Source organism: Struthio camelus, chromosome 1 (genome assembly GCF_040807025.1).
Source record: "Struthio camelus isolate bStrCam1 chromosome 1, bStrCam1.hap1, whole genome shotgun sequence".
Taxonomy (NCBI): Eukaryota; Metazoa; Chordata; class Aves; order Struthioniformes; family Struthionidae; genus Struthio; species Struthio camelus.
In genome coordinates this window covers 69743422-69769313 of record NC_090942.1, presented here as the reverse complement: position 1 = coordinate 69769313, position 25892 = coordinate 69743422, and the positions used below count along the sequence as shown (strand labels likewise).

At 48.3% G+C, this 25892-nt stretch overlaps 2 protein-coding genes across 5 annotated transcripts in view; one reads left to right on the top strand and one right to left on the bottom strand.

The window, feature by feature from the left end:
• CACNA2D4 (calcium voltage-gated channel auxiliary subunit alpha2delta 4) overlaps positions 1-25892 on the top strand; it is a 134432-nt gene that overhangs the window by 78097 nt on the left and 30443 nt on the right. The window lies entirely within an intron of this gene.
• On the bottom strand, positions 155-23922 carry LRTM2 (leucine rich repeats and transmembrane domains 2). Of its 4 annotated transcripts, none has more exons than XM_009679825.2 (5): positions 23403-23922; positions 10809-10970; positions 6435-7025; positions 4108-4599; positions 155-1064 (listed from the first exon to the last, which is right to left on the bottom strand). In XM_009679825.2, the coding sequence occupies exons 1-4, from the start codon at positions 23710-23712 to the stop codon at positions 4145-4147; spliced, it is 1518 nt and encodes a 505-aa protein (XP_009678120.1). In that variant the 5' UTR covers positions 23713-23922; the 3' UTR covers positions 155-1064; positions 4108-4144. The 4 variants fall into 4 exon arrangements, with proteins under 4 accessions (XP_009678120.1, XP_009678121.1, XP_009678119.1 ...); XM_009679826.2 differs by lacking the exon at positions 155-1064 and adding an exon at positions 12399-12530 and having other exon boundaries at positions 2439-4599; positions 23403-23532; XM_009679824.2 differs by lacking the exon at positions 155-1064 and having other exon boundaries at positions 2439-4599; positions 23403-23921.

The following is a 25892-nucleotide window of genomic DNA, read 5'->3' as shown; positions in this document are numbered from 1 at the left end:
ATGCGCGTGTTCATTCCAAGCTGAAACAGTGTGCGCAGACAAGTGTACACATATGTGGAAGTTCAGGGGCTTTTTCCTTTAGCTGGCTGCGGTGTTTGCAGTATTTGCTTTTGCAGGGGACGGGGGAAAGGGGAGGTTACTATCAGTGATCTCATTTAAACAATGAGGAGCATAGGAAAATACATTCTTTATTATTCTTCTGTAACAACAAGCCAGAAATATAATATACCTTTAAAAATCTTCTGTCTCATGCCAAAGAAACCTCCATTCAACCATTTTAGAAAATCTTGTTGCTCTCCCTCAAAACAGTAACAAAAAGAAAAAGAAATTACAAGCGCCATCTGTTCCCTGCAAGAAATGAGCCTGCCTGCACCGCAGGTGGGTGTGTGGGGAGGGGGAGAGGGGGGAGCAGAATGGGTATTTCTGGTGGGCCTGCCTGCCCCTGAGGGCCACATCACCGGGGCATGTTGGTTGGGCCTGCCTGCCCCCGAAGAGTGTTTCCTGAGGGCAGACACATGCAGGTGGTGTTGGTGCTCCTGCCTGCAGCAAAGGGTGCGTTTAGTGGCATCGCCCGTGCCCAACCGTGCCTGCAGGGAGAGTGGGAGCGCCCGCGCCTCACACGCCAGAGGAGCCCCTTTCCTGAGCATACAAGGAGCACTGGCTCTCCTACATCCAGCATCTCGCAGGAGAGCTTCGCTTCTGACCGTGTTGGATCCCATGCTCCCCAGAGGTGCCTGCTGACAGTGCAAAAGTTTAGTCCCACTAGCGCAGCCTGCTTTCTAGGTGTGCTCGGGAGCAGAGAAAAAGCCTGTTTGCAAGCAGTGGTATAAAGAGGGCATTTCCCAGTGAACCCTGTTACTCTGCTCTGCATGAAAGAGGACAGCGCTTTGTCCTTCAAAGTACAGGATTTGCTTTCCAGTGGGACTCCCCGTAGCATCCAGCCTTCATGTTTCTCAGCAGCTCTCTTTTCTCCCTTTTCCTGTCTTCTCCTTTCCTGGTTGAGTTTCTAAACATAGCAGTCCCTTGTCTAGGGTTGAGATGAATCCAGACTTTCTGCCTTATAACTGAAAACAAAGAGGAAAGGATGGGCACGGTCATCATCAGCCCCACAACACAGGATGTGGAAAATATTATTAGCAACAAAGAAAAATTGTCAGGGCAAGAGCAGGTCACAGGGGAGGTGCAGGGAAAGGGGAATTTCCCCCTCACATCCTCCCATGCCTCCCTCCCATTTATTTTACCTCTAGTCTATCCCCTTAAAAACATTCTTATTCTCTCCCTCTCTCTCTCTCTCTCACGCACACACACACACACACACACACACACACACACACCCCACGCCCCCACCCCCACACCCCAATTGTTTTGTGCAATGTTTCACCATTATTTGATGCAAGTAAAATATATATCTATAAATATACTGCTCTGACTCAAGTCCCATTTCAAGTATGATTGCGGAGTCCAGTATGGTAAAGAGAGAAGTTCCCCTGAGAGGGGGGTTGGAGAGACGTTTGGATCCAGCAGTTAGTCTAGTCCTGGCTTGCTGGGAATGTGGAGCAGCAGTAATACACATAAGGAGTCTGCAGTGTACCAGTTCTGCCCTTCAGAATGGACTACGGTTGCAGCAGATGGGATGGTTTGAGTCGCTATACAGTGCATGGGGGGGAGAGTCTTTTCTCCTCACATCTCGCCAGCCCCCTGCCGCCGCCTCCTCCTCCTCCTCCTCCTCTTCCTCCTCCTGACACGCAGCATGTGGGGCAGGGGGGGAGTTAAAGGGTGTGCGCACACACTCGTGGGCGGACTGCTTCTCCCAGTCCTTCTTCCAGGGCAACATGGTCTTCTGCTTCCTGAAGAACATCCTCCTTTGTCTGCTGCGTCCTTGTATCAAAGGAAAGTCATGAGAAAACAGTCCTGTCTCTTTGCCTCTGGTGGTCCTGGGCAGGTCAGGAGGGACTGTGCCACTCTAAGCTCAGATTAAAGACTTGGCGTTGTGTTCCCATGGGTTAGTACGTTAGTACAACAACCCAGCTGGGACCAGAAGGGGGTAAAGAGCCAGCGTGAATCACTTCCACAGGGATCCAGCAGCACTGAGCAGGAGCTCTGCGAGACATCCAAAGGCATCAGGGTTCGGCTGGAGCAGAGAGAAGAGTGCCATGCCCTGGCAGGATCCACCTGTAGTGCATGCCGGCCTGTCACACAGGTTACTAGTGAAACACCCTGCAAAGCTGGACTTGCTACCAGCTTGTTTCCTAACGGTGAGGATCACACCATCCACAGGCATTGTAGATGCACGACCTCTGGTGTCATCTTCCTAGCCCAGGAATACCCACTGTGACAGGTTAGAGCAGTTACCATGGCAATGTGCGCTCTCCCCTGGCGACAGCATTTTATCCCACTTCCAGTGATATAAAGTGAGTCCTTATGTTAGGTTCCTTTCCTTTTTTTTTTTCCGCTCTCACTTTTATTTTTTTCCTGTCAGGTTGAAAAGAGCTGAGACTAATATGAGGCACTGCAATCTGAGGGCTTTAAAATCTGCTTGGGGAAAATTAACCTACATGACAGTGGCAATATGTGCAGCTGCGTGTATGGGCACGCTCATGTGCAGCTGCGGATGGTGGTGAACATAGTAGTGGTTGTGAGGTGGGCGTATGTGCGCCGTGCTGTGTGCCACGTCATGTGGGCTCTCCTTCCTGTGCCACGCTGTGGTCCAGATTTTTGCCCTCACCTCAAGACCCTCCAGAATTGTGCCCCCTTTCTGCAGTCACCCCAGCCACATTGTCCTACTCCATGCACCATGCTTGCCCCTCTGCCAGCAACGCCAGCCATCTCTCAGGCTGTTTGTTTTCTTCCGCCCCCACTTCCCCCTTAGGCCACACCACCTCTCAGCATGGCTTGCACTACTTAGGCTGGTGAGCCACGTTCTCCTTTATGTCTTTCCTGATGACCCACTTTTGCTCTCTGCCCTTCTAACACTTGCAGATGGAGGCTTTGTATCATTCACCCTCTCCATTTATCATAGAAAACATAAAATAGATAACAAAAACACACCTTTTGTCATGCTCTGTACTCATCTTTGCTGACTCATGCTATAACCTTAATAAAATTGCCTTTCTCTATCCTCTTCTGCTCCTTCCCACTAGCTCTGCACTATGGCCAAGATGTTTTTGTTAGCTCCTCAGTGGCAGGGTTCATGAATTTTCTCTGAACCAGAAGGTGCTATGCACTATCATAATAAAAACAAGTTAGAGTGGCTAAATGTGTTCATGGCTGCATGCACAGGGCAGATCAGTTTGTGCACATGTGGTTCTCCATGCACAGATGGGGTGCCTGGATGTATGGAGCGGGAGTCTGTGTATGTGTGTTGGGATCAGAATGAGTCAATGTGTGTGTGTGTGTGTGTGTGTGTGTGTGTGTATGTGTGTACAGGAGCATGGCTCTGTCTCTGGGTGCCTATAAAGGATGACGCATATGTCAGCTTGTAGACTTGTCCTTGGCCAGGAGCAAAAAGAGGGACTTTTTGCTCCCAGGCAGTGTTGGAGACCTCTAAAAGTGAGAAGGAGAATCTCCCTCAGACAGTGGTCATCTCCTAGGGACTTTCCATCCTTTCTAATGTGCCCTCGACCACACTGACTTGTCAGGTGAGGAGCAAGTTGCTGTCACGCAACAGCAGTGACCCTAACAGTGAGGCATGGACACTTGCTTGGTGTCCTGTTCCTCATATGAGCTTTCACAGAGCTGTTCTCTCTGCAGAGAGCTCTGGGCAGGACACAGGAGGACTCAGTCCTGAAGCTGAGGGGATGACAGGGCTTCCCAGAAGATGCCAGCTGCTGCCAAAGCAGGCAACTGAGGGAAGGTCTGTGCAAGGGCATGAGGCACAGCAAGCACTCAAGGTCTGACTCTACTTTATTTGCCTGGAAGGGCCCAAGGGTGGAAGGTCACAAAAGGGGCCTGGGGCAGAGGAACAGAAACTAGAGCCAGGTGCCCTGACCCCCCAGAAGCATGTTGCACTACTTGGGTGAGTGGAGCAATAGCACAGTCTGTCTGTCTGTCTGTCTGTCTGGGAAGATGTATTTCAGGAGGACCCCACGCTTGGCAGCTCTCAGGTACCTTTGTTCATTGCTGTCTTTGCCTTCCTAGAAGGGTTTCATGCCACAGAAGAGATTTGTTTTTGCTCTTCATGTTCCCCCTCTGTGTCACCCATGAGTGGCTGCCTCTTCTTCAGCTCCCGGTGGTACTTGGCCATGAGGGATGCGTAGATGCAGCCGTAAGCTGCTGCCACCACCATCATGATGCACACAATGCCACAAACCACCCCAGCGATGATCACAGTGCCAATAGCCCGGCGCACGCTCACAGGCCTGTATCGCTGTTTCTGAGGGCAACCTACACTGGGCTCCACCTCTGGTTCTGGGCCCGATTTAGATTTGGAAGGAGTTGGGCTTCCTTTAGTACAGGGTGGACCGGTATTGTCCAGCACAGTAGAGCTGTTCTCGTCATCCAGCTGTGAGCAGTAGTTAAACATCTCCATGGGCACCATTCGCATATCCTTCCCTTTCAGCTCCTTGGGCAGAGTACATGCCAGCTGGTCGATTTTCCCACCTGTCCCAACAGAGATAATAGGAGTGAACTACAGCTGCATCTTGATACAGTGCTATGGCAGCGCATTTAAACACAGCCTACAGAAGACAAGTATTGTAGCATTATGGTTTTCAAGTGTGCAACCACTTTGTTATGTTGTTAGTGCTTGTAAAATCTAGTCCCTCACGTGTGAATGCTTTGTTGAGTGGAGAGCGGATTCAGAGAGCTTCTTCCTACCCCAAAAGGGAGCCATGGATCCAGCATGGGGTGTTTCTAGAGTTCAAGGATAAGATGGAGTCAAAAGGTGCTGCTGCCCCCACATCCTGCCAGATCCCAAAGGTGGTGGGAGGGAGGAAGGGCTGCACCTCCATTCACTGGGCAGACAGGGCAGAGGGAGCACACATGATGTCCTTTAGAAAGGTTGTTTTGCCTAACTGGGAGACGTTTGGCATGCCTTAGCCCTCCGTGAAGAGGTTTCAACCATGGCAGCTGGCTGGGATGCTTCTACCTAGGTTGGATTTGACAGTAGAGCTCATGGTGCGTGATATCTGTGTAGATGGCTTTCAGGCCAAGACATGAAAGCCCTTTGAAACCATCTATTAAGTCAGCCTCACACTGTTTACTGAGTTATGTAAGTGTCAATAGCAGCATTTTAGGAAAGGAGAAATTAAAACAGAAAGATAGGATCAGGACCTATCTTCTTAAAATAACAGCAGATACAGAGTCCCATTTTCTAACAACTAATCCATCCCCCCTCTGTGAAAATAGTGACAGATGTTGAAACAAATGCTTCAGCGAGTTTGGGCAATTTCTTTTGAAGGGGAAAAAAAAAAGGCAAAATTAACTCTATGTGCTTTTTATCAACTCTGTAATATGAGAGTCAAGAAAGAAAACAAACCCCCCAAAAGCGAAAAGTAGCGTTCATATGCTTGCTCATTTGGTTCTGCTCACACAAACACATATTTCAAACTACAGTCTAGCCGTAGGCACAGATAATCTCTTTGCAGCATGGCTGTGATCAGCAGGCATATGACAGCTGACTGTTGCTATCCACATGATTTGAGACCCTTTGCTATTCAGTGGCTTCAGTGACAGAAGGTGAGGCCTTCGGTCGTCATTCTTGTAAAATGTGCCATTTTTCTTAGAATCCCAGCTCCTGAAATCGTGTTGTTCCATCCGAATTCCTGCTAGTAATCTACACATTTCTAGCCTTCAATATTTCAAGGAAAAACTGGAAATATGAAGTTGTCAAAAAATGCTTGTTCTGAAATAATGATTTTTATAGCCAGTCTGACTTAGGGCCTGACTTGGCAATTTGAACGTACTGGTTATAATATTTTCCTAAGTGGCACTGTTTCCTATGCTTGTTTTGTTGAAGGCAAGCCTCATGCTTTTCAGACAAATCTGGCTTTTAGTTCTCCTAGCATAAGGAAGTGAACTGGTCAGTTATTTTGAAGCTTGAAAAGTACTTCTTCTTTAATTTTGGCAGAAGGGGTGAAGCAAACGGACAGTGCCAAAACGTTCAAGTTATTTGAGGAAAGATCTTTCCCCTCAAAAAAAAAAAAAAGAGTAGTCTTTGCGATTTGAAACAAAACTAGGAAACAGGGAATCTGGGATTGCATGGGCCTTCTCAGGACTGACATTAACTGTTATCACACTACAGTAGCGCTACACAGTCTCTTAGTATTATAGCCCTGCCCTGCTGTTCCTTGGCAAAGATCTGGAATTTAGGTCAGCCTGATCTGCCAGATATGTCTGCCTATGTTTCTTCCCTGCCTGCCTTTGTCTGCCTTTCCTTGAAAAGCTAGCAGTCCATCTCCCATGCCATGCTTTGCTCACCCTGCCCAAGCACCTACCTCGGTAGGAAAACCACTCCATCCAGTGCTTGAAGTCTCGGAGATTGCAGTCGCATTCCCAGGGGTTATCCCCAACTTGGAGTTGCTGCAGGCTGGTTAAAGGTTCAAAGGTCACCCTATCCAGGCTCTGCAGGCGATTAGACCTGAGAGAGAGGGAGCGGAGGGCAGGCAGGTCATCAAAGATGCCCGAGGGTATCTGGGCCAGGCCATTGATGGAGAGGTCCAGCTGGCGCAGCAGGGCCGTGTGCTGGAGCAGGTCCTTGTCCAACGCCCTGATGCTGTTGTTCCTCAGCTGGAGCTCCGTGAGGTTTCCCAGGTCACTGAAGATGTTCTGAGGGAGCTGGTCCAAGAAGTTGTTGGATAGGTCCAACCTCTGTAGGGCAGAGAGATTGGAAAACACTGGTCCTGGCAGGATGCTGAGTTTGTTATTGAGAAAAAGGAAGGTCCTGGTGTTTGTGGGGATGTCTGAGGGGATGGCAGAGAGGCCCAAGCCGCTGCAGTCCACTTCCAAATTACCACTGTTACACTTGCAGGAGGAAGGGCAAGCAAAGAAGGACTCTGCAGCACATAGTGACAGCCAACAGCCAAGCACTGGTAGTTGAAAAGCAGAGGAAGAGGGAGAGACAATGTGTTAGAGCAGTGCTTTCCCCTCCTCACCCATCACCACTTTGAACACAGCTACAGCTACAATATGACCATCACAGCGGGACTCTTCGCAGCAGTGCCCTGCAGTGAAATGATCTTCCTCACAGCTATACCTTTTTGCTGCTGGCCTGCTCCCTGGCAGCATGAGTTTCTTCTTAGCCTTTTTTTTATGAGCAAGCAAGTAAATACCCTCCTAGTTTCACAAAGAAGTAAGGACAGTGTATTCCAGAGGGTTTTGCTGCCTGATGCCAGAGTGTTAGGTCCTGCCAGAAGAGAATGGAGCAAGGAGTAGTGGGAGATGTCACCTGAGAGGAAGGACACCTCCTTCTGAAGAATCAGGGTTGAGAGAGAAGAGATGATTGCTATATGTTTAAAGAGCTGCATTTTTTTGAGAAATAAAATTGTTAATGAAAAGCTTTTAAGAAGAAAGCAAAACAAAACAACCTATATGTCAATTTTGCTCCTGCAGTTTGAATCATAATCCTTGTGATGGATCAAACTCACATCCAAATTAACCTCTAAATCAGAGTATCATTTGCTCTTTGTATCTACAATGCATTGTGTGGGCCTTTTGGTAAGAGACTTCTTTATGAATTAAATTACATTACAGAGGGATAACCAGGGAAACAATTATAGAGCAACAAAGAGATCCTAACCCACTGGACACCTTGTACTTGCCCTTGGTGTCAAAATGGTTTCTGAATCCCACACCAGTAGCTCCATGAGCATCTCCTCTGACCCAAATCACCCATACCACAGAAGAGATGAGGGAGAAATGCAGACTGGTACATGAAGAAAAGGATATTCGAAAAAAGGCTAGCGCACTCCCCCTTTCTCCTACAGCGTCTCAAAAGTAAGGTTGGAAAATCCACAAAACAGCATTTGTACTTTGCACAGCTGTTTTGGATCACCTTTTCAGACACGTGTCCAGATCTCATGAGTAGCGTCAGGGCACTAGTTAGCAACCCTCGCTGGGAGCCAGCGCGCTTTAAAAGTCTCATTTTTGTGACGATGAAGCATAAGCAACAGGAAAGCAAGCTTTGTGCTTCCTGTCATTAGAGGAGTGGGAGTTATGTTTAGCAGACTATGTAAAACATTTGCATCCTTCATCTTAATTCCACAAAAGGAATTAAGATGAATTTCTTCAATGTGGGAAGCAAGTTCAGCTCCCTCACTGGTTTTTAAGGTGACAAGTTTGAGCGTTTGAGTGAAACTGAAGTAGATTTGTCTCTACGTCATGCCCTGTCCTCTCTGTTTTTCTCTTCTCAGTGAAGGCAGTCACTTGGGGTCAGTAGAGTCCTTCCGGGGCTGAATGATAGCTGAAATGGATGCATTTATTGTCTCACCATTGTCTTCTGGACTGGAAATTAAATTCTTCTGTCCTGCTTGCATTCCTGCTTTTTTATAAGAACCAGCAAAGAGATGTTTTATGTCTTTACCCCAAGGGAATTCTGGAAGGAATCTCATAGGAGAGGAGCCAGTAGAGACCCATGTGTTGGAGAAGCTCTAGCTGGAGCAGCTCTGCAGTCAGTTATGCATTTTCTCTCTCCCCTTACAACACTGTCTCTAGAGTTCAGTCTGTCCCATAGTCTCCCCCCTACTTTTTTTTTTTTTTTTGACTTGGCTTCTATCACTGATGCAGCCTTTGTACTCAAATACTGCCATCATGCCTGAGGTCTTTTTGTTTTCCCAATGACCCTTGTGAGAATTGGCTGATTAGTGGGCTGGCAGCATGAGGACAACTGCATGATTTGGACCCTGACCTGTATGACTTCCTTAAGGACCAAGGGATGAGTGTTCAGAGGGTCCCTGCTCTTTTTTTGTTTTTTTAAATTTCACAGGTCCTTCAAGAATTTGTTTTCTGTCATACAGACAAGATCTCAGGTCTACATTGGCCCAACCAGTACCTATCTGTGTGCTCTTTTAATAATAATTATGTATCATTGTAGTGAAATGTAAGAGAGATCTTTATCCTGAGTACCTCTGTGCTTTCCTGTTGTGCAAAGGTTGGAGTTAACAGCAAACGCTGCCATGAAAGCAGATCATAGCCTGTGAATTGGCACAGTGAAGGTACTGTCTGGCTGAGTGATATTAAATTCCATTCAGAATTATATTGCTCCCTTGTCGTAGGATGAGAATTAAAAGAATGAGAGCAAGAGTGGGGAAGGGAGAGCTGTGAGTCACTCAAGTGACCCTGTCTTTTCCTGGATGCTTAACAAAAGTACAGTATTAATAATAGATTGACAGCTGTGATGATGAGATAACGTTTAGCTGCTTTGTACACCAAGAAAGGCGAGAACAGACCATGTAATGCTATACAGGTGGCATTGTTCAGGGCTTATCTCTCAAAATACCTACCCACCACTGGTCCCTGACCGAGCAGCTGTGGGATTTCACCAGTATATATGCTGGCCCTGGCTAATAGGAGCAATGTGTCAGCCAGCTAGCTATGGTTAAGTTCAGGAATTGTATTTTTGCCAAGATTCTGCAGCCATATAGGACGTGTCAGATACCCATATATTGCTTTGTGCTCTTGGAAACATTTTACTAAAATCACAGAAAGGAGAAGGTCTGGTTTCATTTTCCATCCTTGTGAGAGATGCATCTATGTAGGATGTCATCTGAGACCCAGAAATTCATCTCACTGGTTAGGATGCAACTATACAGGGAATAGAGGCAGGGAAGCAATAGGCAGAGCTTGATGCTCTCTGTCAGCCTTGCTGCAGGATGAGCAGCATGTATTTTTGTGTGAGGGGAAGATGAAGTTACTTTGTGAGGTGTTTGGTGACTCTAGTAGGTGGCAGAAAGCTGATCCAGGAATATCAGATTAAGTCAAGAGTCAGCAGCATTCATTGTAAATAATTTATACAGCAGTCTAGTCTGTGAGGGTGGATTACAAAGATGCCTTTTCTTCTGGAGAAGGAAATAATTCCCCTAGCTTCTTATAGTGGCTGTCCCAAATTTGATCAGGAGGGCAGGAGCAAGGGAAACCGCAGATCTGCTTGGCTGCCTGGGCACGCGATAGCAACGGGTGCTCTCCAAGTGCTCCCTTTCCTCTGCTATGATCCTCAGATGTTTTTCTAAGGTGCAGGTATGTTCTCTAACGCCCCGCAGCAGCCTAGTAGTCTGTGCTCTGCATTCGGAGGTACTATAGCAGATGCCCTGGTCCACGGGGAAGACTAACAGGCTGAACTTTTGTTTTAATTTAAAGGACTTTTATGTTCTAGTTTAAAGAAAGTCTTCTTTATTTACTCTTTGATTTTTGCTACAAATGGCAGTGCCCAGTAGGAGTATACTGCTTTCCAATCTTGTATTCACTTCTAAAATCTGTCATGACTTCTCTGCCATGGAGAGCTGGGAGCCGTGCTCAGCAACCTACGTATAAACCCTTACCACAGACAGGAGTCTGCTGCTTACAGGGTGCCGATCAGAGAAGTGTTTGGGGTGGATCTTTGTGCAGTGGTATCTGTCTCGCTGTTTCTCACCTGTCAGGCCCTCTAGAACTCAGAAGCAATCATTGCTGACTGTCCCACTTTAAGCCCATCTTCAGCTTTAGTCTCGCTCTCCCTCCCAGCTAGCCTGGCCTCTAAAGGAATCAGGAATTAGTTCAAACATCTCCATTCTTAGCTGTCCCTCTCCCCTATTCTTAACCCTGACATGACCTATTTTCTTTCCATTCCCCTGAGAAGCAGGAGCATCGTACTTAGTACCTGAGTGGGTATTACTTACGGCAAGCCTCTCGCCACCTCATGGGGAAGCTGCTCCTCCACCGGTGGCCAGCACTCATAGGCAGCATTGTTGTCTTCTCCAGCGTGTCTTCACATCCACCAGCCAGCCTGGCACACGGCCCCAGAGGGTGGAGGAATGACCTTGCAGCCTGCCTGTCAGATCCTGGAGGGGAAGAGCCGAGGAGAACGGATGGGATTCAGTCCCCTGGGCACAGGAGGCAGGGCTAGGCTCAATGTTTTCATTCCCCTCCCCACCTAGTGTTTTGCCTTTGAGGCATCAACCCCATTCTGGAGGAGAGATGGAGGGTGTTTCAAGAGGTACAGCAAGATGTTAATTCATTTTAAACCTCATGGTAAAGAAATAAGGCCTTATTCACATGTGTGCCACGTTGACAAGCCTGTGCTTGAATAGCCTGCCACAGCAGCTACATTAGCCTCACATTCAAGGTTAACCTGATGAATTGCTGAGGTGACCCTGCTAGGGCAACAGTCTCCAGCTCATTCCTTCTTGCACAAGCTGTGCATCCTGCTCCTGGACACACGGCTTGGGCTCACCGCCGTTTGGGTGCTAGTGGCTGCCAAGCCACTTCTCCCCCCACACTCCCCACCAGTGCTTCCTTTCTGCTTTAAGGTAGAATGGATGTGGTGTTAGAGCAGGGCTGAGCAGAGCACAGCTTCAGCTTGGGGATTTCACACTGCAGCAACTGCAGGAGCTGAAGAGCAAGGGGGCCTCCAAGGAGAAGGGAGGACCTCGGGCGGGGGAGACTGAGTGGGTGTGTTGAAAAGAGAGGAATTACATCTTAATTAGAAGAAGGCAAAATGCTCAGTCTAATTAGAAACCCAAAGACCATAAACTCTCCCCTGACAATAAGTGACTGACAACAGGTCCCTCCTTCCCTCCCTCTTCCCTCTTGGATAGAGGGAAGCAGGAAAAGGGGAAACAGCACAGACCCTCCTGTCCCCCTGCTTGCTCTCTGATATGCCACCCACAGTTACAGCAGCAGTTAGATGGACATATTTCCATCCAGGTACAGAAATGCACTGTCCTGCGTCCTCCTCCACGGGGGCTGACAGTGTTCACAGCCTTTATTTTCGATGGGCGTTGTGCTCCCGCTGGGACACACTCCCCATGCACGTGCCAGCTGTTCTCCCTCCCCCAGGCTCCCGTGACTGATTTATTTTATATAGGAGCGTAAATCACCAGGTCATATTTAAATTAGCATCCCAATGATAAAGTCGAGCAGCTTCAGTGCCTGGACTAGCACATTTAGCCAAGCTATTTAGATTATTTATCCAAATGCCAATGCACCAAACAGATGAATACCTCGCCCAGCACCAGAACAACTCCAGCCTTTCCCCACTGCAGCCCCCCACTCCCCGAGCACAGCTGGAGTGCCTTGCCTGCAGTCCCTGCTAAAGGAGAAGCCTCAACAAATAGCTGTCCCCATTCAGTGTTTTTGCTCGCACCGGCTGAGAAGGAGACTTTCAGCCTCCCTCATATTGATGGCTCTGTCCTAGATGCCACCCCCTGAAGCCTCCCGCCTCCAGCTCTCCGTATCGACAAGGACGATGAAAAGCTGCGAGCACTTACCTGGAGGGGCTCTGCCCGCAGCCACTTCCACCCGACTCCAGGGCACTGTCCAATTACAGTCTCTTCCTTCCCTCTCCCTCCTTGACTTTCACTCCCCAGCAGCAAGCTTTCCGTGTGCTCTATTTTAACTCCCTACAGCACGGGAATAAACGGCAGCGTTAAGCTGACAGCCACAGAGCCTTATCTGGCTGCTGGATAGCTGGAGTTGATCAGTTCCAAATCCTGTTGTCGAATGATCATGTCCTTGCTTTTAGCATTAGGAGCTGCCTGCCACGCTCTGCGTTTCCCTCTTCCCCACCTTCACTCCATCTAACTTTGTCTGGGTTATAGATAGCTCTGTTCCTTGCGCTCTTGCCTTTGGCTCTGTTTTGTAACACCCCATCTGTATCAGCTGGCTCAGCTCCAATCAAGGGGGCTAAACTTAAAAAAAAAAAAAAACTTCCTTGGGTGCTTCGTGACACCACTTCCCTCTCCGATCTCTCCTCACCCAGGCCTTGCTAAGTCCATAGGTTGCTGTTTTCCCCTGCTTGCTGTTTTGTGTAATTCTGCTAAGCCAACCCCAGGCAACAGTGAGGGGGCTGACAGCAGGACTGGCATACCTAGGTGCAAAGATGATGACGGGAGTCTGGGTTTCTACCCCTAATTTCTTCTGGCAGGAAAAGTCCAGTTCATGCACTCATTTCTGGTACCTCACAGGCACCTTGTCCTAGGAGGCAGTGCTAAGGCTCAAGCGCAGAGTGCGGGGTGGGAGGAGCAGATGTGTATAAATAAGCTCTTTCCCTATGTTTAGAATTTATTACAGGGCATAATGATTAACACCTGTTCAGGCTTTAATGCTGTCTCCTGCGCTGCACCATGCACAATGTTGGAGATGCCTTGATAAACCCATGATTATTTTAAAAGCATGTCACATCATAAACACAGCACTCCCCACCCCATAGATAGGATCGACACATTTGTGCACTCGAACACATGAACCTAAGTCTGAAAGGCAGCAATCTGCATGTACATGTGTAGATATAGGCACAAATCTAGCTTGCATTTACAAATGTATGCACAGAGATGGACTTGTACATGTACTTGGGACTCTTCTGTGACCCGTGTCTATCCATACCCATGTCTTGCACAAAGCTGCAGACGTCCACAAGCATAACATATGCTTAAGTGGCAGAGCATCAGCTTTGGAATATGTAGAGGTTGCTGGCTGCCAAAGTGAAAGGACCGGTGAACTTCTGCAGTAACACCTTGAAATAATATGTTTATGGAGAAATTTTAAGTCTAAGGATCCAGAAAGAAACAGTTTCTCCCCAGGCACGTATTGCCCATATGCTTGTTAGACTTGTGCCCCTAGTGAGTAACATCTTGCAGTCAGAAGAGAGTCAGAAGGCAGAGAGGATTTTTGACAGCTTCCTTCGTAAAGTTTTTCTCTGATTTGTCTTGAATTCTGACTTAATTAGGTGTTTTGCTTTAGCCTGAGATGCCTTCTGCTCCACAGAGCAGCAGGCCGGCTGTGCTCTGTGCTAACCCAGTGCTGGGAAGCCTGTAGTCCTGGGGCAACCAGCACCTGCCCACACCTCAAGGCTCTCTAGAGCACCACCAAAACTGTTCTGGCTGCTTTCAGCCTGTCAGTCCCAGGGCTTTTCCAGCAGCAAGGACTCTGCCAGTTCTAGGAGCGCCTCACATACATACACCCCTAGCCCCAGAGAGGGGAGGCACCATGCCATCCGTGCTAGACTACATGGGATTGACTGGGTTTGGCAGTTTAAGGCTGATCTCCGTTGCTGGAGCTCTCATGCTCTGAAGTCACCCACCACAAACCTGGCGTTTATCTGTCTTGTGGGCTTACTGCATGGTTCCTTCTCCCTAGAATAACATGTCAGCCGAATGCCCTGTGATCCATGGAATACAGTGTCGAAAGCTTTCTTCCACATGCTTGGAGTTTAATCTCTTTTCCAGATTATGGAGATATGAACAGAGTAGCCTGTGGGGTTGTTGATGGCCTTTTCTTCTTGCCCTTTGCTATAGGACAGTAAAAGACATTTTTTTTAGTTTCAGCTCAGAGCAACAGAATGAAATCATTTCTGGCTGTGGGCTCCAGTGGCCAGAAATATACTGAGCTAAAGTGCCGCTTGGGCATTTGGCCTGCTGTCAGACCCCCCCAAGAGGACTCTGTAATGAGGATTCCCCTCGTTAGCTTAAACAAGGAGCTTTACTGCTGGGGTATTGTGGGGGGATGCATTAATTGTAATGACTCTGCAGTACTTGCCAGGGCATAAAGGCTACAGCAAGTGCTATCGCTGTCTCGCGCTTCCCTTCTCCCTGCCCAGACACCAGTGGGGTTTGCAGTATCATTGTAAAACCTTAGCTTTCATAAGTAGGGTCCCAAGTATCATGCTGTGAGGGTGGGGAGGGTCTCTGTTTACTGCATCCAGATACTGTTTTAGCAATCCTTCCCAGTTTTGTGACACCTGCTATCCAAAGCTTTCCATCTGTTTTACGAATGGCTCTTACCATGGTTGTAGGTGTCATCGTTGTTGTTGCTGTTATATATTTAATAACTTGCGTACCATGGTTTCCAGAAACGCTATCTGTCTGTCTTTCCACTAAGTGCCATGAATGCATAACGAAAAATGAGACTCAGGTCTTAGCCTGTAATACCTCTGCTCTAGGTAGGCAGATAGAATTATCCCATTTTCCAGACAGGGTTACAGAGGCTATAGAGACAGGTGACTATCCCAATATGTCACTAGTATGAGCCACAGTCAGAAACGGAGCCCAGCAACCTCTCTCTGTGATCATCTGTCATAGTCCATTGCGCTAACCCTTACCTCACGTCTCCAGGATCAGACTCCTTTAACAGTCTGGCATAGTAGCATTGGCAGGGCATGAGGGTGACCTATGTTACAAAAAGGTAGGTAACAGAGGCTGCAACAGATGCCAGCGGTAAATTAACAGGAAGCACACACAGGCATTCATCCCTCTCCCACAGTCTCCTTGATGAGTGATGGCAAAGTCCCTTTCCAGTGCTAAATTGCTTCAGCCTTTATCAGAAAACCAACAGGGTGAGGGAGGGCATGGAGGACACTTTAAGGAGATTATCTTCCCTCCCTCCCTTTTTCCTTGGGGAAGCTGTTGTTTTGGGGATTCCTGTTTTATTGCCTTCACCCACAGTGGAGGGGGGCAGTGGGACCCCACAGTCCAGTGATTAAAGCATCCCATTCTGTGTCTGTTCCTTTGTCAGCCCTCGGAGAGCAAGAAGGTGTACACAGAGGGAAGGCAGACACGTAAACTTGGTGGTCTGATTATAGAAACTGGAAGTTCATTAAATAATCTGGCTGATGAATCCTAGCAAGAGCTACACCTCTTCTGACACTACCAGAAGTGGGTTTAGGTGGTATGGATATGATACCCATTGTTGCTCCGGCAGCAGACCTAGGTCAGTCAAGCAAATTATTGACAACACGAGTTCAAATTTAAGCTCATTGTCTCAGCAGTGGCTCCTCCTCAGCTGTTTATTTGGATTGCAAAAGCACCCAGAGGTTGCAGCCGAGCTCAACAACACTGTAGAAACACACAGTGTGTGTCACTGCCCCAATGAGGTTTTACGCTAAATAGCTGGGGGCTTCATTTCCAGCACTTGCTGATTTATTAACACGTGTACTCAGGATTCATTAGTGTTGTACTGTCACAATCAATGGAAAGCACATTTTAAATTCACACTAGCAACCCAACTGCAGAAGAAATGGTGCCATCTGACTTGCAGTGATCGATCACAGCTAAGCAAAACACCTCATACAGCAAGCTGCAAAGTAAGTAGAAAGCACGTGCAACCCATTCAGTATGTAAGGGAGCTGTGGTTGTGGGACCTGCCACATTCCTGGCTTGCTGTGAATTGTAACCTTACCTTATTCTCTAGGATGTGCATAGGTCAAAAATCTTCTGATCTTTGAAATGATAATGCATAGGGTCATTTGAAATGCAGCTGTAATTGGTGTTAACAAATTTTTCCTCCCCAAAACCCTATAAGGAAGGTCAACATGATCCCCATGTTATGGAGGGGTAAGCTATGATAGAGGTAAAAATGGCTGCTAAATTTGGCTGTCTGAAATTTCAGATGCCCAGCTCTTAAGACCTCAACATGGGTCTACATCAGTTCCCAGCTCAAGATTTTCAAAGCTGCTAACTGCATCACTGGATCACTTTGGCTTGTAAATGCTCTCCTGTCCTGCAGAAATGATTTGTGAGGGTTATCAAAGTTACACAGAATCTAACAGGGTCAGTTACAAGGCTTTCCCAAAGGTCCCTGATCATCCTGTGGCAAAATCAGGAGGGAAGCCAGTTTTTCTGATTCCCACTCCCTTTCCTTAACTAAGACACATTATTTGCAGCCCAAGCCACCCCAGCCAGCTCACAATAATGAGATTGGAAGAGGCTGGAAGAGCTGGGAATATCAAGAACATCAGATCTCATTGAACGATGTGACAATGCAAAGAGCATCTGAAGGGGAGTGGGGAGTAGCACTGATGGAAAAGACCCAGATAGCTGCAGAGAAGTAGGATGCCTTGGGAGGCTGTGAAAGCAGGTGGGGAGACTGGGATATCCAACACAGGAGTGACAGGAAAGTCCCAGTGCAGCTAGAGTGCAGCATATGGAGGAGGCCCAGAGCAGCAGCAGGAGGAGAGCTGAGGGGGCAGCTGACAGAAAGAAATCCAGCCGTGTATGTGCCAGCATCTTCTCCGAGTATTATTGAATACAACAGACCACGTGCATGTTTCTTTTAGCAAAATGGAGGCAGCTGAGAAGGGAGGCAGGTGAGGGAGTGGGAGGGAGCTCGGAGGAGAGACACATGAGCTGCTTACCCAGTTTCCTCCTCTTTTTTTGCCACAGAGTGATGTTTTTGTTCTTCTCATGCTGTTGGCAAAAACTGATAACCAAGTGAGATGTAGAGGGGGGATTCTACATGGAGCCTGAGATAACATTTTCTGATCCAGCTGGGAACAGTTGGCAGTGGGTGGTGGCTTGTCACCAGACCTGCCAATTCTAATCCAAATCCCAGTTTTTCTCTTTCTCTCAGTTGTGGAGGGAAGAGCCTTCTCTACAACTTTAATCTCCTGCAGGGGTTAATCCCACGGTCAGTAGTAGCTCAGGCCCTTAATCCTTTCACTCAGCCCCTTGACTGCAGGAAGCCCTGCAGCCGCTCCCAGACTCAGTAACTCTGATGGAGGCACACTTCTGCTCCTGCTTCCCCTTTTACACCCTATGGGTGTCTTTCAGCTTGTTGGCATTTAAAATGCCATTTCCTCAGGCTTACGCTCAGGGCAGAGGGTAGGTTGGTAGCATATCCCAGGGAGAGGCTATAGAGAAAGAATAAGGCTTGGTGGGAGAATCCTGCTTCTGCTGTGCTCATCTCTCTCGCCACCCCCACAGACACTTTCCTCACTTCTTGGCTGGATGGTACTCAGGATCCCAAAATAATCTCTTCCTTGTTTTTATTCTGTGTGTTTAAGAAGAAGAAAATGGGCCCACATTTGTGAAGGATTCTCTGAGGGCTCAGAAATATTGAGATGCCCCAATACTTTCCTTGGGTCTCTTCTTATTAGGGACTAAAGATGCAGCAAATCCATAACAGGGAGGGACCCTGCCTGTCTGAGATTAAAGATACATTTACTTATACAGAGTAGCAGATAGAGGAGCCTCAACTTAGCCACCAGCTATGAAAATAGCAGTATTTTCATCAAGTGTTGAGTAGCTCCCCTTTCATAGCTCTATCCCTGGAGTGCTAGCTCAGACATCTGTTGAACAGTACAGCAAGTGAGGGAGCCAGACTGCCAAATCAAGGGGCTTCCAGGTCAATGCCAAAAAAAAAACAAAACCAAAAACAACCAATCAAACAAAAAAACCCTGTTATATCTTACTTGGGTCAAGGTGCTTCAACTGTAAAGCTTTCTCCTTGTGCTTCCTAGTTCCTAGGACGCAATAATCTTCTGCAAATCTGGGTGATGCCTTGCACATGAAGTGTCCAACACCTGCTTATCTGCCATCATTCATGCCTATGTCTGCTCAGGAAATGGCTTTGCCTCTTAATATAGGCTGTATCCTGAAAGATGCCAGGACCCCAAGCTCCCTGGTCTTCCAAGTAACTTTTGTTACTTTTGCTCCTGGAAGCTAAAGTACTGCCTAGTGGAGAAGCCAATGTGATGGAGAATTGCTGCCATGTAAGCTGCTGAGTGAAAGAGTCACTCCCACTCTTCCTGCCCCAGCACCTTGGCTGCACTGCTGTGGCTGCTGGCCTCTCAGATCATTGGCTGCAAGGAGAGTCACTCGCCACTTTGCCAGTTGGAGCAGAGCAGGGAGAGGAATTAGAAAATACTGTAGGATAAGGCAGAATTTCACTGCTGTCTCACTTCACAAGACACTTATACCCCTGGCATGTTCACAGGGGCAGGGATCATTCATGCATGGTGGGGCAGAGTGCAGGATGCCAGCAGTAAAAATCCTCTCTGCTCTTATCATAAGGGAATCAGTGACCCAGCACACACACAGCTCCTGGCAAACCTCCCAAGGAAAGGCTGACTCTCATTGTTCGCACATGATGCATTTATACTGAACTCTGAAGGAGATCTTTTGCTGATTTCTTTTTCTGCTTTAGTGAGTTGCATGGATCTGTTTCACTTGGATGCCCCTGTGGCACGAGGAGTCCCGTGCTGCATGTTAAAAGAGAACCTGGAGTTCTCCTTCTCCCCCTTCTCCATCTCCCCCCATCACCTTCCCAGAGCATCCAAGAGGGGCCTCCCTGCAATGTCCATGCAAACTGCCTAGGGTCCAGGCTGCTGCTTGCAGCACCAGCAGTGCCTGAGGATCACTGGGATACACTTACAGGCTTTAGAAGTCAATAGCATTGCCCACACCTCAACAAGATGTGGTGACAGCTATTGCTGGCTAGAGCTCCAGCATGGCTCCTCAGTTCCATCTGGGCTAGCTAGCGCACCCACCACAGCCCTGTGCTGCAGAGCTCGCTGAGGCTGGGGAACATCTTCAGATTTGGAGTCTGAACGTCTTCAGTTCTCTGGAGGGTTTGCAGCCATGGAAGAGGTACAGGCATGGTAACATTCGTACCCATCAAAATCACTAAATGCAAGCATGTAGAGTAGGGTCCTCCTTCAGCCCCTCTGCCCCCTCAACAGCAAAATCACAGCAGCAGCACGTTGTGCTGTGGGGAGCACTGGCAGCAGAGGACCTAGCCAGGAGTGGAAAGAGGGCGCAAGCAATGGGTGCTAAGCCAAGTTTCTTCTAAGAGCTCTGCTTCAGAATCACGATGTGGTCCTATGATTTTATTCCTAGAGTGAGGGAACACTATATGGGGAAGGAAGTCCCCCAGCCTCCTCTGAGGGAGGAGGAGAATGACCTCAGGGCCTGATTTCAGAGTAACAAGCCTTTACTTGCAGGCATTCATGGAGTTCAGACTTGCGTGGCTCTGATATAAATTTAGGTCTCAGTCCTTCCCATGATGGGTGTGAGGAGTTACAATGTGTAAATAAGAGAAAGCGTCCTGTTTTTCCATTCATAAAAAAAAGAATCAAGTGTCATTTTCATTTCAAAAAAATTCTATGTGAAAAAATATGCCATTTGGTTTGCAAAGCCAAGCACTTAAATGTTAGTTAGTACCTGCGCAACCTTAATTCACCCACTTGTGTATGTGCATTATAACAAAGTCTTTGCCTGCTGATCAAGTACTATTTATATTTTTCACAGGACCATGTCCCATGCTCAGTGCAAAGGATACATGATACTTAGGATAACAGTGAAGATGCTGCAATAAATGAGGCCATTTTTATGTGGTCAGCATAAAATATTAAACCATAATTTTGGCAGGGGGCCGATTTGTACGTTCCTAATTTTGTGGGTGCCCAACATGAGACCCTAGGGGCCATTTTGCAGAACTGCAGAGTACTCATAGCTAATGTTTTGCAAAACCCTGACAGCTTAGCCAGTAAACTGGTATGGTCTCAAGGCATTAGTGAGGCTAAGAGCCAAGAGGTCCCAAGCTCCACTCCTGCACCTGCTGCTCCTTCACCGTGTGGCTAAGGGGGAACTCTCTTTCCCCTTCAACAGCGCAGGAGATAACCACTCTCTCTTGCCTCATCAGGTGAATAAATTCTCTGTCATCTGTGAAGCAACTACAGCAGCAAACATCTTCAGAACACCACAAGGCAATGAATAATGATGTGTTGCCTGCAGGGCTTGGATGATAGGCAGTAAACAAATAAAACAGGCACACACGTAGCAGTACCAAAATAATAACAACCCCCTGCTTCACTCCCTGAGCACCATGCGTCCGATGCCCTGAATGAAAATACAGTGTGTGATCCTAATAGGACTGCAACCCAATACAGACAGCACAGTGCCCTGAATCCCGACATTCCCTAACTTTCAAGTGCTTGTTTTTGCAATGTGAATAAAACCATATTTCGTGTAAACCCACCTCTCACATGTGAAGCAACTTCCCCTTCCATCCATCCAGCCTGGATATGAACTGGTACATGGAAACAAATGTTTCTTCTTGGTATTAGGGTCCCTTGAGCCACAAAAAGTGTTTTTGTGAGCCAGCATTTCACTAAAGCCACAGCAGGATTAAGGTATGTGTTACAGAGTATTTTCATGCTAGGCGGTCTGCAGTATGGGCAGAAACAGTCCAGGACTCTTTAACATCAGCTCTTTCCCACTGAGAAGTGCAGTATGTGTCATGATGTAGCATTTTGGAGCATTACCCAGCTGGCAGGAGCATCCCAGTATGGTCATTTGGGTTACTGCTTGAGCCACCCAGGACTGGGACAGATGTCAAGCACTGTAAGCAGCTCCTTGTAACCAAACATGGCAAGTGAAGGAAAATGTTTGGTCTTTCTTTTGAATCAGCAACAGGCAAGTGCTGAAGTCACTGAAGTCCTACCCAGGCGTACCCTCCCACAGGAGTGAGCCTGCTCCGGGCTATTCCACACTCCACTGCAGCCTCCACTGCTCCCTGCGCGCCCCTGTCGGGGTGTCCTCATGGTCCTGTGCTGCTGAGGCCCTCCCTGCCATGCTGAGATGGCATCTCTGCCTTCCTCAGGCTTCTGTGGTTCTGATGAGCTCCAAAAATCCTTTCTGAAGCAGGGTTCAGAAAGCCATAGGAAGGGCAGGAGGCTGGAATAGCTCATGAAGATACCAAAGCTCTGAGCGCACCTTACTAGCATGTGGCATTCACTTTGCTGGAAGCACGGGTAAAGCTATGATGAGGTATAAAAATTACATAAGAGGGCTTCCCCCCTTCCTCTTTGCAAACAGCCTCTTTCTCAGAAATTACCATTCATTCCTCCAAGTGGATGACATACACTAACAGAGACGGCACTGATGTCTGACAGGGAGACAACTCCCTCAAGCCCTTCACTCACGTGGAATAATTCCCTTGCAAATGTTGTCTGCTCGCGGCAGTTAGAGGAAGATCCAGTCCCCCCAAACATACCCAAGTGACAAAGCTCAGAAGAAAAATGGTCTGAGGTTCTGGAAAGGCACCCCCTTCTCCTCACTGCTAGAAGTATCCCCTGCTTTGTGACGAGTCCATCTGTGCCTTTAAGGGAGACCCTGTCTTCAAGGGTTTCCTTCTTGTGAACTGTTTAATAGCACTCTGGACAGCAGCTGCTCCAGCTCTTATCACAATGAGCTCTTAATTTTTCTGTCAATCCTCCAGTGACAGGACAGGAACCGGCAGCAGAGCGATGCTATATTCTACTAACTACCGTTCAAATCAGGGACGCACTGGAACTGGCACATTGAATCTACCTGACTGTCCAAATTGCAAGCCCGAGGCCTGGTTCAATAATGACCTGGTTGGAGCACCAACTCCTCCCCTCTCCCCAGACCAGGAGAGCTCTGGTTTTACATGTCTCTCTAATTAATTAGAGTGAGATGCAGTGGCAATAATAAGCTGGGCAGGCAGCAGGAGCAGAAGAAAATGCCCTGTGTGATATCTATGTGTGCACGTCTCCACATGTGTATATATGCGCACACACGTACACACAGACTCACACTCACAAATATATTTCCCTGCCTGAAGCAAAATTCATAGGAGGCTTCACGTCAGCTCATTCAGGACATTCTCCTCACCCTTTTCTCCCAGGCAGAGCTGCCCCTAATAGCAATATTGGAAAAGACTATTAAGTCTTTCTGTACTATAATCACCCCTATCCCTCGTGGTATGCCTTCCTCCCAGAACTTCAGAAATCACAGGCTCAGCCTGCAGGGATTCTGGAGACAACTCGGGATTTATTTTTGGCCCCTCTTGTGACATGGTTCATGTCCTGTGGTCATGTCCGTGAGCTTTGTGTGTAAAGATGTATACGCAGTAAACACAGACACATGCGCGCGTGCGCACACACACGGGAAGAAAAAGCCCTCATCCTCAAGCCTGTTTACTGAATTTTGGATCAGCCACCCATTCAGTTTTGGTCCTCATTCACTTCTCCATTTTAGGTTTTCCTTACTAAGGCAGCTGAGACCAAAAAGCTTCCCAGTGAAGCCACCACCGGTCAGGTGAGTGGCACCTGGTGTGTTGGACCCACTCCAGTTTGCTGAGGAGGGGACGGAGGCCAGGGTCACCAGGAACTGCCCAGTACACAGTCACCACCGCACCAAGCACTTAGCCCCAAAGCTGCACTTGAGCTGTCCGCGCTATAGCTAAAAATGCTGGTGCCATTCACAACTGGGAGAAGTTGCTGCCAGCTCCCCATACTTAAACTGGACTAGAACCAGTACCATCAGCCTCCGCGGCAGAATTGTCTTTCTGATTTATCAGGAAAATTGCTGCCCTTCAGCCTCATACAACTGGGATTTCTCCGCTGCACCAAGTCGCAGCCAGTGCTGTCCCTGCCTGCCAGTCTCCTCCCTGAGGAAGCTGCTTCCTTGGGGGCAGCCCCACTGAAAGATCTCACATAGCTGGAGGGAAATACAGACAAGAGAGCCTCTACTTACTGTTCTCGGGCTCGGATGGACCCTCCTCTGAGCCAGCTCTTCCAGCGAACCCCGTGCAATTCCCAAAGCAAATCCTGCAGAAACTCCCTCCGTTGCCCAGTGTGTTCTCGCTGGACTCCAGTTGGCACGAGCCCTTGTCTCCTTGCCTGCTAGCCAGCTGGTCACCCCGCGCAGCAGGCAGAGAAGCAGCACGGTTAGATGGCAGCGTGGGAAAGGGACTGTAATCCTCTGTAAATAATAAATAGAGGGAGAGAGAGAGAGGCGGGAGAGGGAGCGACTGAGCGCAGTGAAGTGGCAGCTGGGGGTACATATGCGGTGGCAGCAGCGCACGCACAGGAACGCGCACATACACTGCGAAGGAATCACCCCGCCGAGCAGGCAGGGTCTGCTCCGAAACACCCGGCGGAAGGAGCTCGGAAGGTTTTGATTTCTCTCAACCCATGCGGGAGAAAAAGCAGTTGCTTGCTTTCAGTCTCTCTGGCGTACACGCTCCCTCCTCCCCCCTTGCTCCCTTCCCTCTCCTGGTGGATGGTGCAAAGGGCTCAAGGAGGGGTGCAGAGTCGCCGGGGGGGGGGGGGGGCTCCCCACGGCCCCTCATCAGGCAGATTAGTCCAAGCCGTTAGGTGCAGGTTATGAGAGGAACCACTGAGCCGAAGTGCCTCCTCCCCTCCCTTCCTCCCCTCGCTGCTATGGCTGATCACAATAAACCCGGAGAGAAAGGCACGCGAAGGGGAAGGGGACAAGCCATTGTGTCTGCCGGATTTGTATAGAGCTGAGGCTGGCAGGTGCAGTGAAGGGGAGGCAGCAGGGAGACACCCTGCACCCTGGAGCCTGTGACCAAGACACCCTACCTTGCCATCGGTGCCCCAGCCGTGGAGAGGGGAGCACCTACTGTGCGTTACGTAGGTGCTTAATGAAGAAATGTCTACAATGGGCTGGATGAAGCGTGCCTGGGTGCAGCAGGCTGTTGTAACACTTCAGTGCTCGAAAAGAGCATGTCCTGGCATTCGCTTCCTTGGCAATTGAGGGAGAACGTGAGGAATGCTGAGGGGGAGCGGGGAATATCTGTGAGGAGAGGAATGGGCAAGGGAGGAGCTTTTACACCTGTGGTTCACTCCCCTGGAGTTGATGTGCCGTGGGGACAGTGTGGGCAGGCAGTACGTCCAGCACAGATGTTGCTCGCAGTTACATCCACATAACAGCAAAGGCATCCCCTGCCCTATGTGAGGCAACCTGGTCGTGTGCTGGGGTACCAAACCCAACCCGCTGACTCTGTGCAGCTTCCCTCTGGTTTTTCCCAGGGCTCCTTCCCCCTGCCCTTTCAAAGGCAAACTTCTTGCTTGCCTTCATCCTGCTTGCTGGTCACCTCAGTAGGTAAATTTTGCAAGAATTATTTTGTTCCGCTGATCCACTATAACTGCCTCTTTGCTGAGCCTCAGTACTGTAGGCAGTCTGCCTTTGATTTTGGCTTTTTGTTATTTTTAACTTGTCTTGAAGTTACTTTTTAAGCAAAATTTTTAGTGGACTTTTCTCAGATTGAATGAAGCAGCTCCTTTGGCTTGAGGGGAAAAATGGGAATATTTCAGTTAAAAGAAACAGGGAACGAAGGTGGACAGAAAAGGCAGGGCTTTTCTGCTCCTTTCATTGGAGTCATGGTTTTTATTTAAACTCACCCCAGCCTCCGTGAAAACAGGTTCTGAATGGCAAGGTGCATCTCGATAAGCAGTCTAGGGGATGTAATCTTATGGCTCTTTGTTATGCCTTTTTGTGGTGTGGCAGGCCAGAGAATTAAATCTTGAGGAAAGCTCCTTATGAAAACAGCATATGGATAATCAAAGAGACGAGGCAGGGAAGGCAGACAGAAAGAGAGCCAAGCAGAGGATGAGCTAATGAGGCAGGCATGCTGCACAGGGGCATGAGCAGGTGGAGGGGAAAGCTATTATCTCCGTGCTGAACGGCAGCCTGCGACTCCTGAGAAAGCCAGCTGCAGTAATGCAGCAGGTCCCGCTTCGCTTTGCAGGGCAGATAAGGTGCCTGCTGGTGGGAAGTTGTGCGCAGGTCTGGGTAGCTCATCGACATGGTGAAGCAACATCTGAATACGCAAGGTATGCAGCATTGTTTGTCCTTGTGTTTTATTCCGTTACTGGGAAACTACAGTTGCTCAGGTTATCTGTACGTTAGTAGGAATAAAGCTATTAGCCATGGTCTCTCCAAGGGCTTTACGGTTATTGCTGTGCCACACACCAGGGCCACTCAGAATTTCATGGACCTTGGATCTTTCTGTTTCTGCAGCATACTCTTTGCCACCCGAGCAAAAAGGCTCATTAAGTGTCAGTTATACTTTGGAACAAGCAGACGGGGGTTTATTCTAGTTTTTTTCCTCTCATCTGAGCTGTGGAATCATCCTTTACTGAAACTGAGTTGTTACTTTCCTCCTTTCTCCCTATCCTCACCAGAAGCTTAAAGGCACGTAGGCAATTCACTACTAGC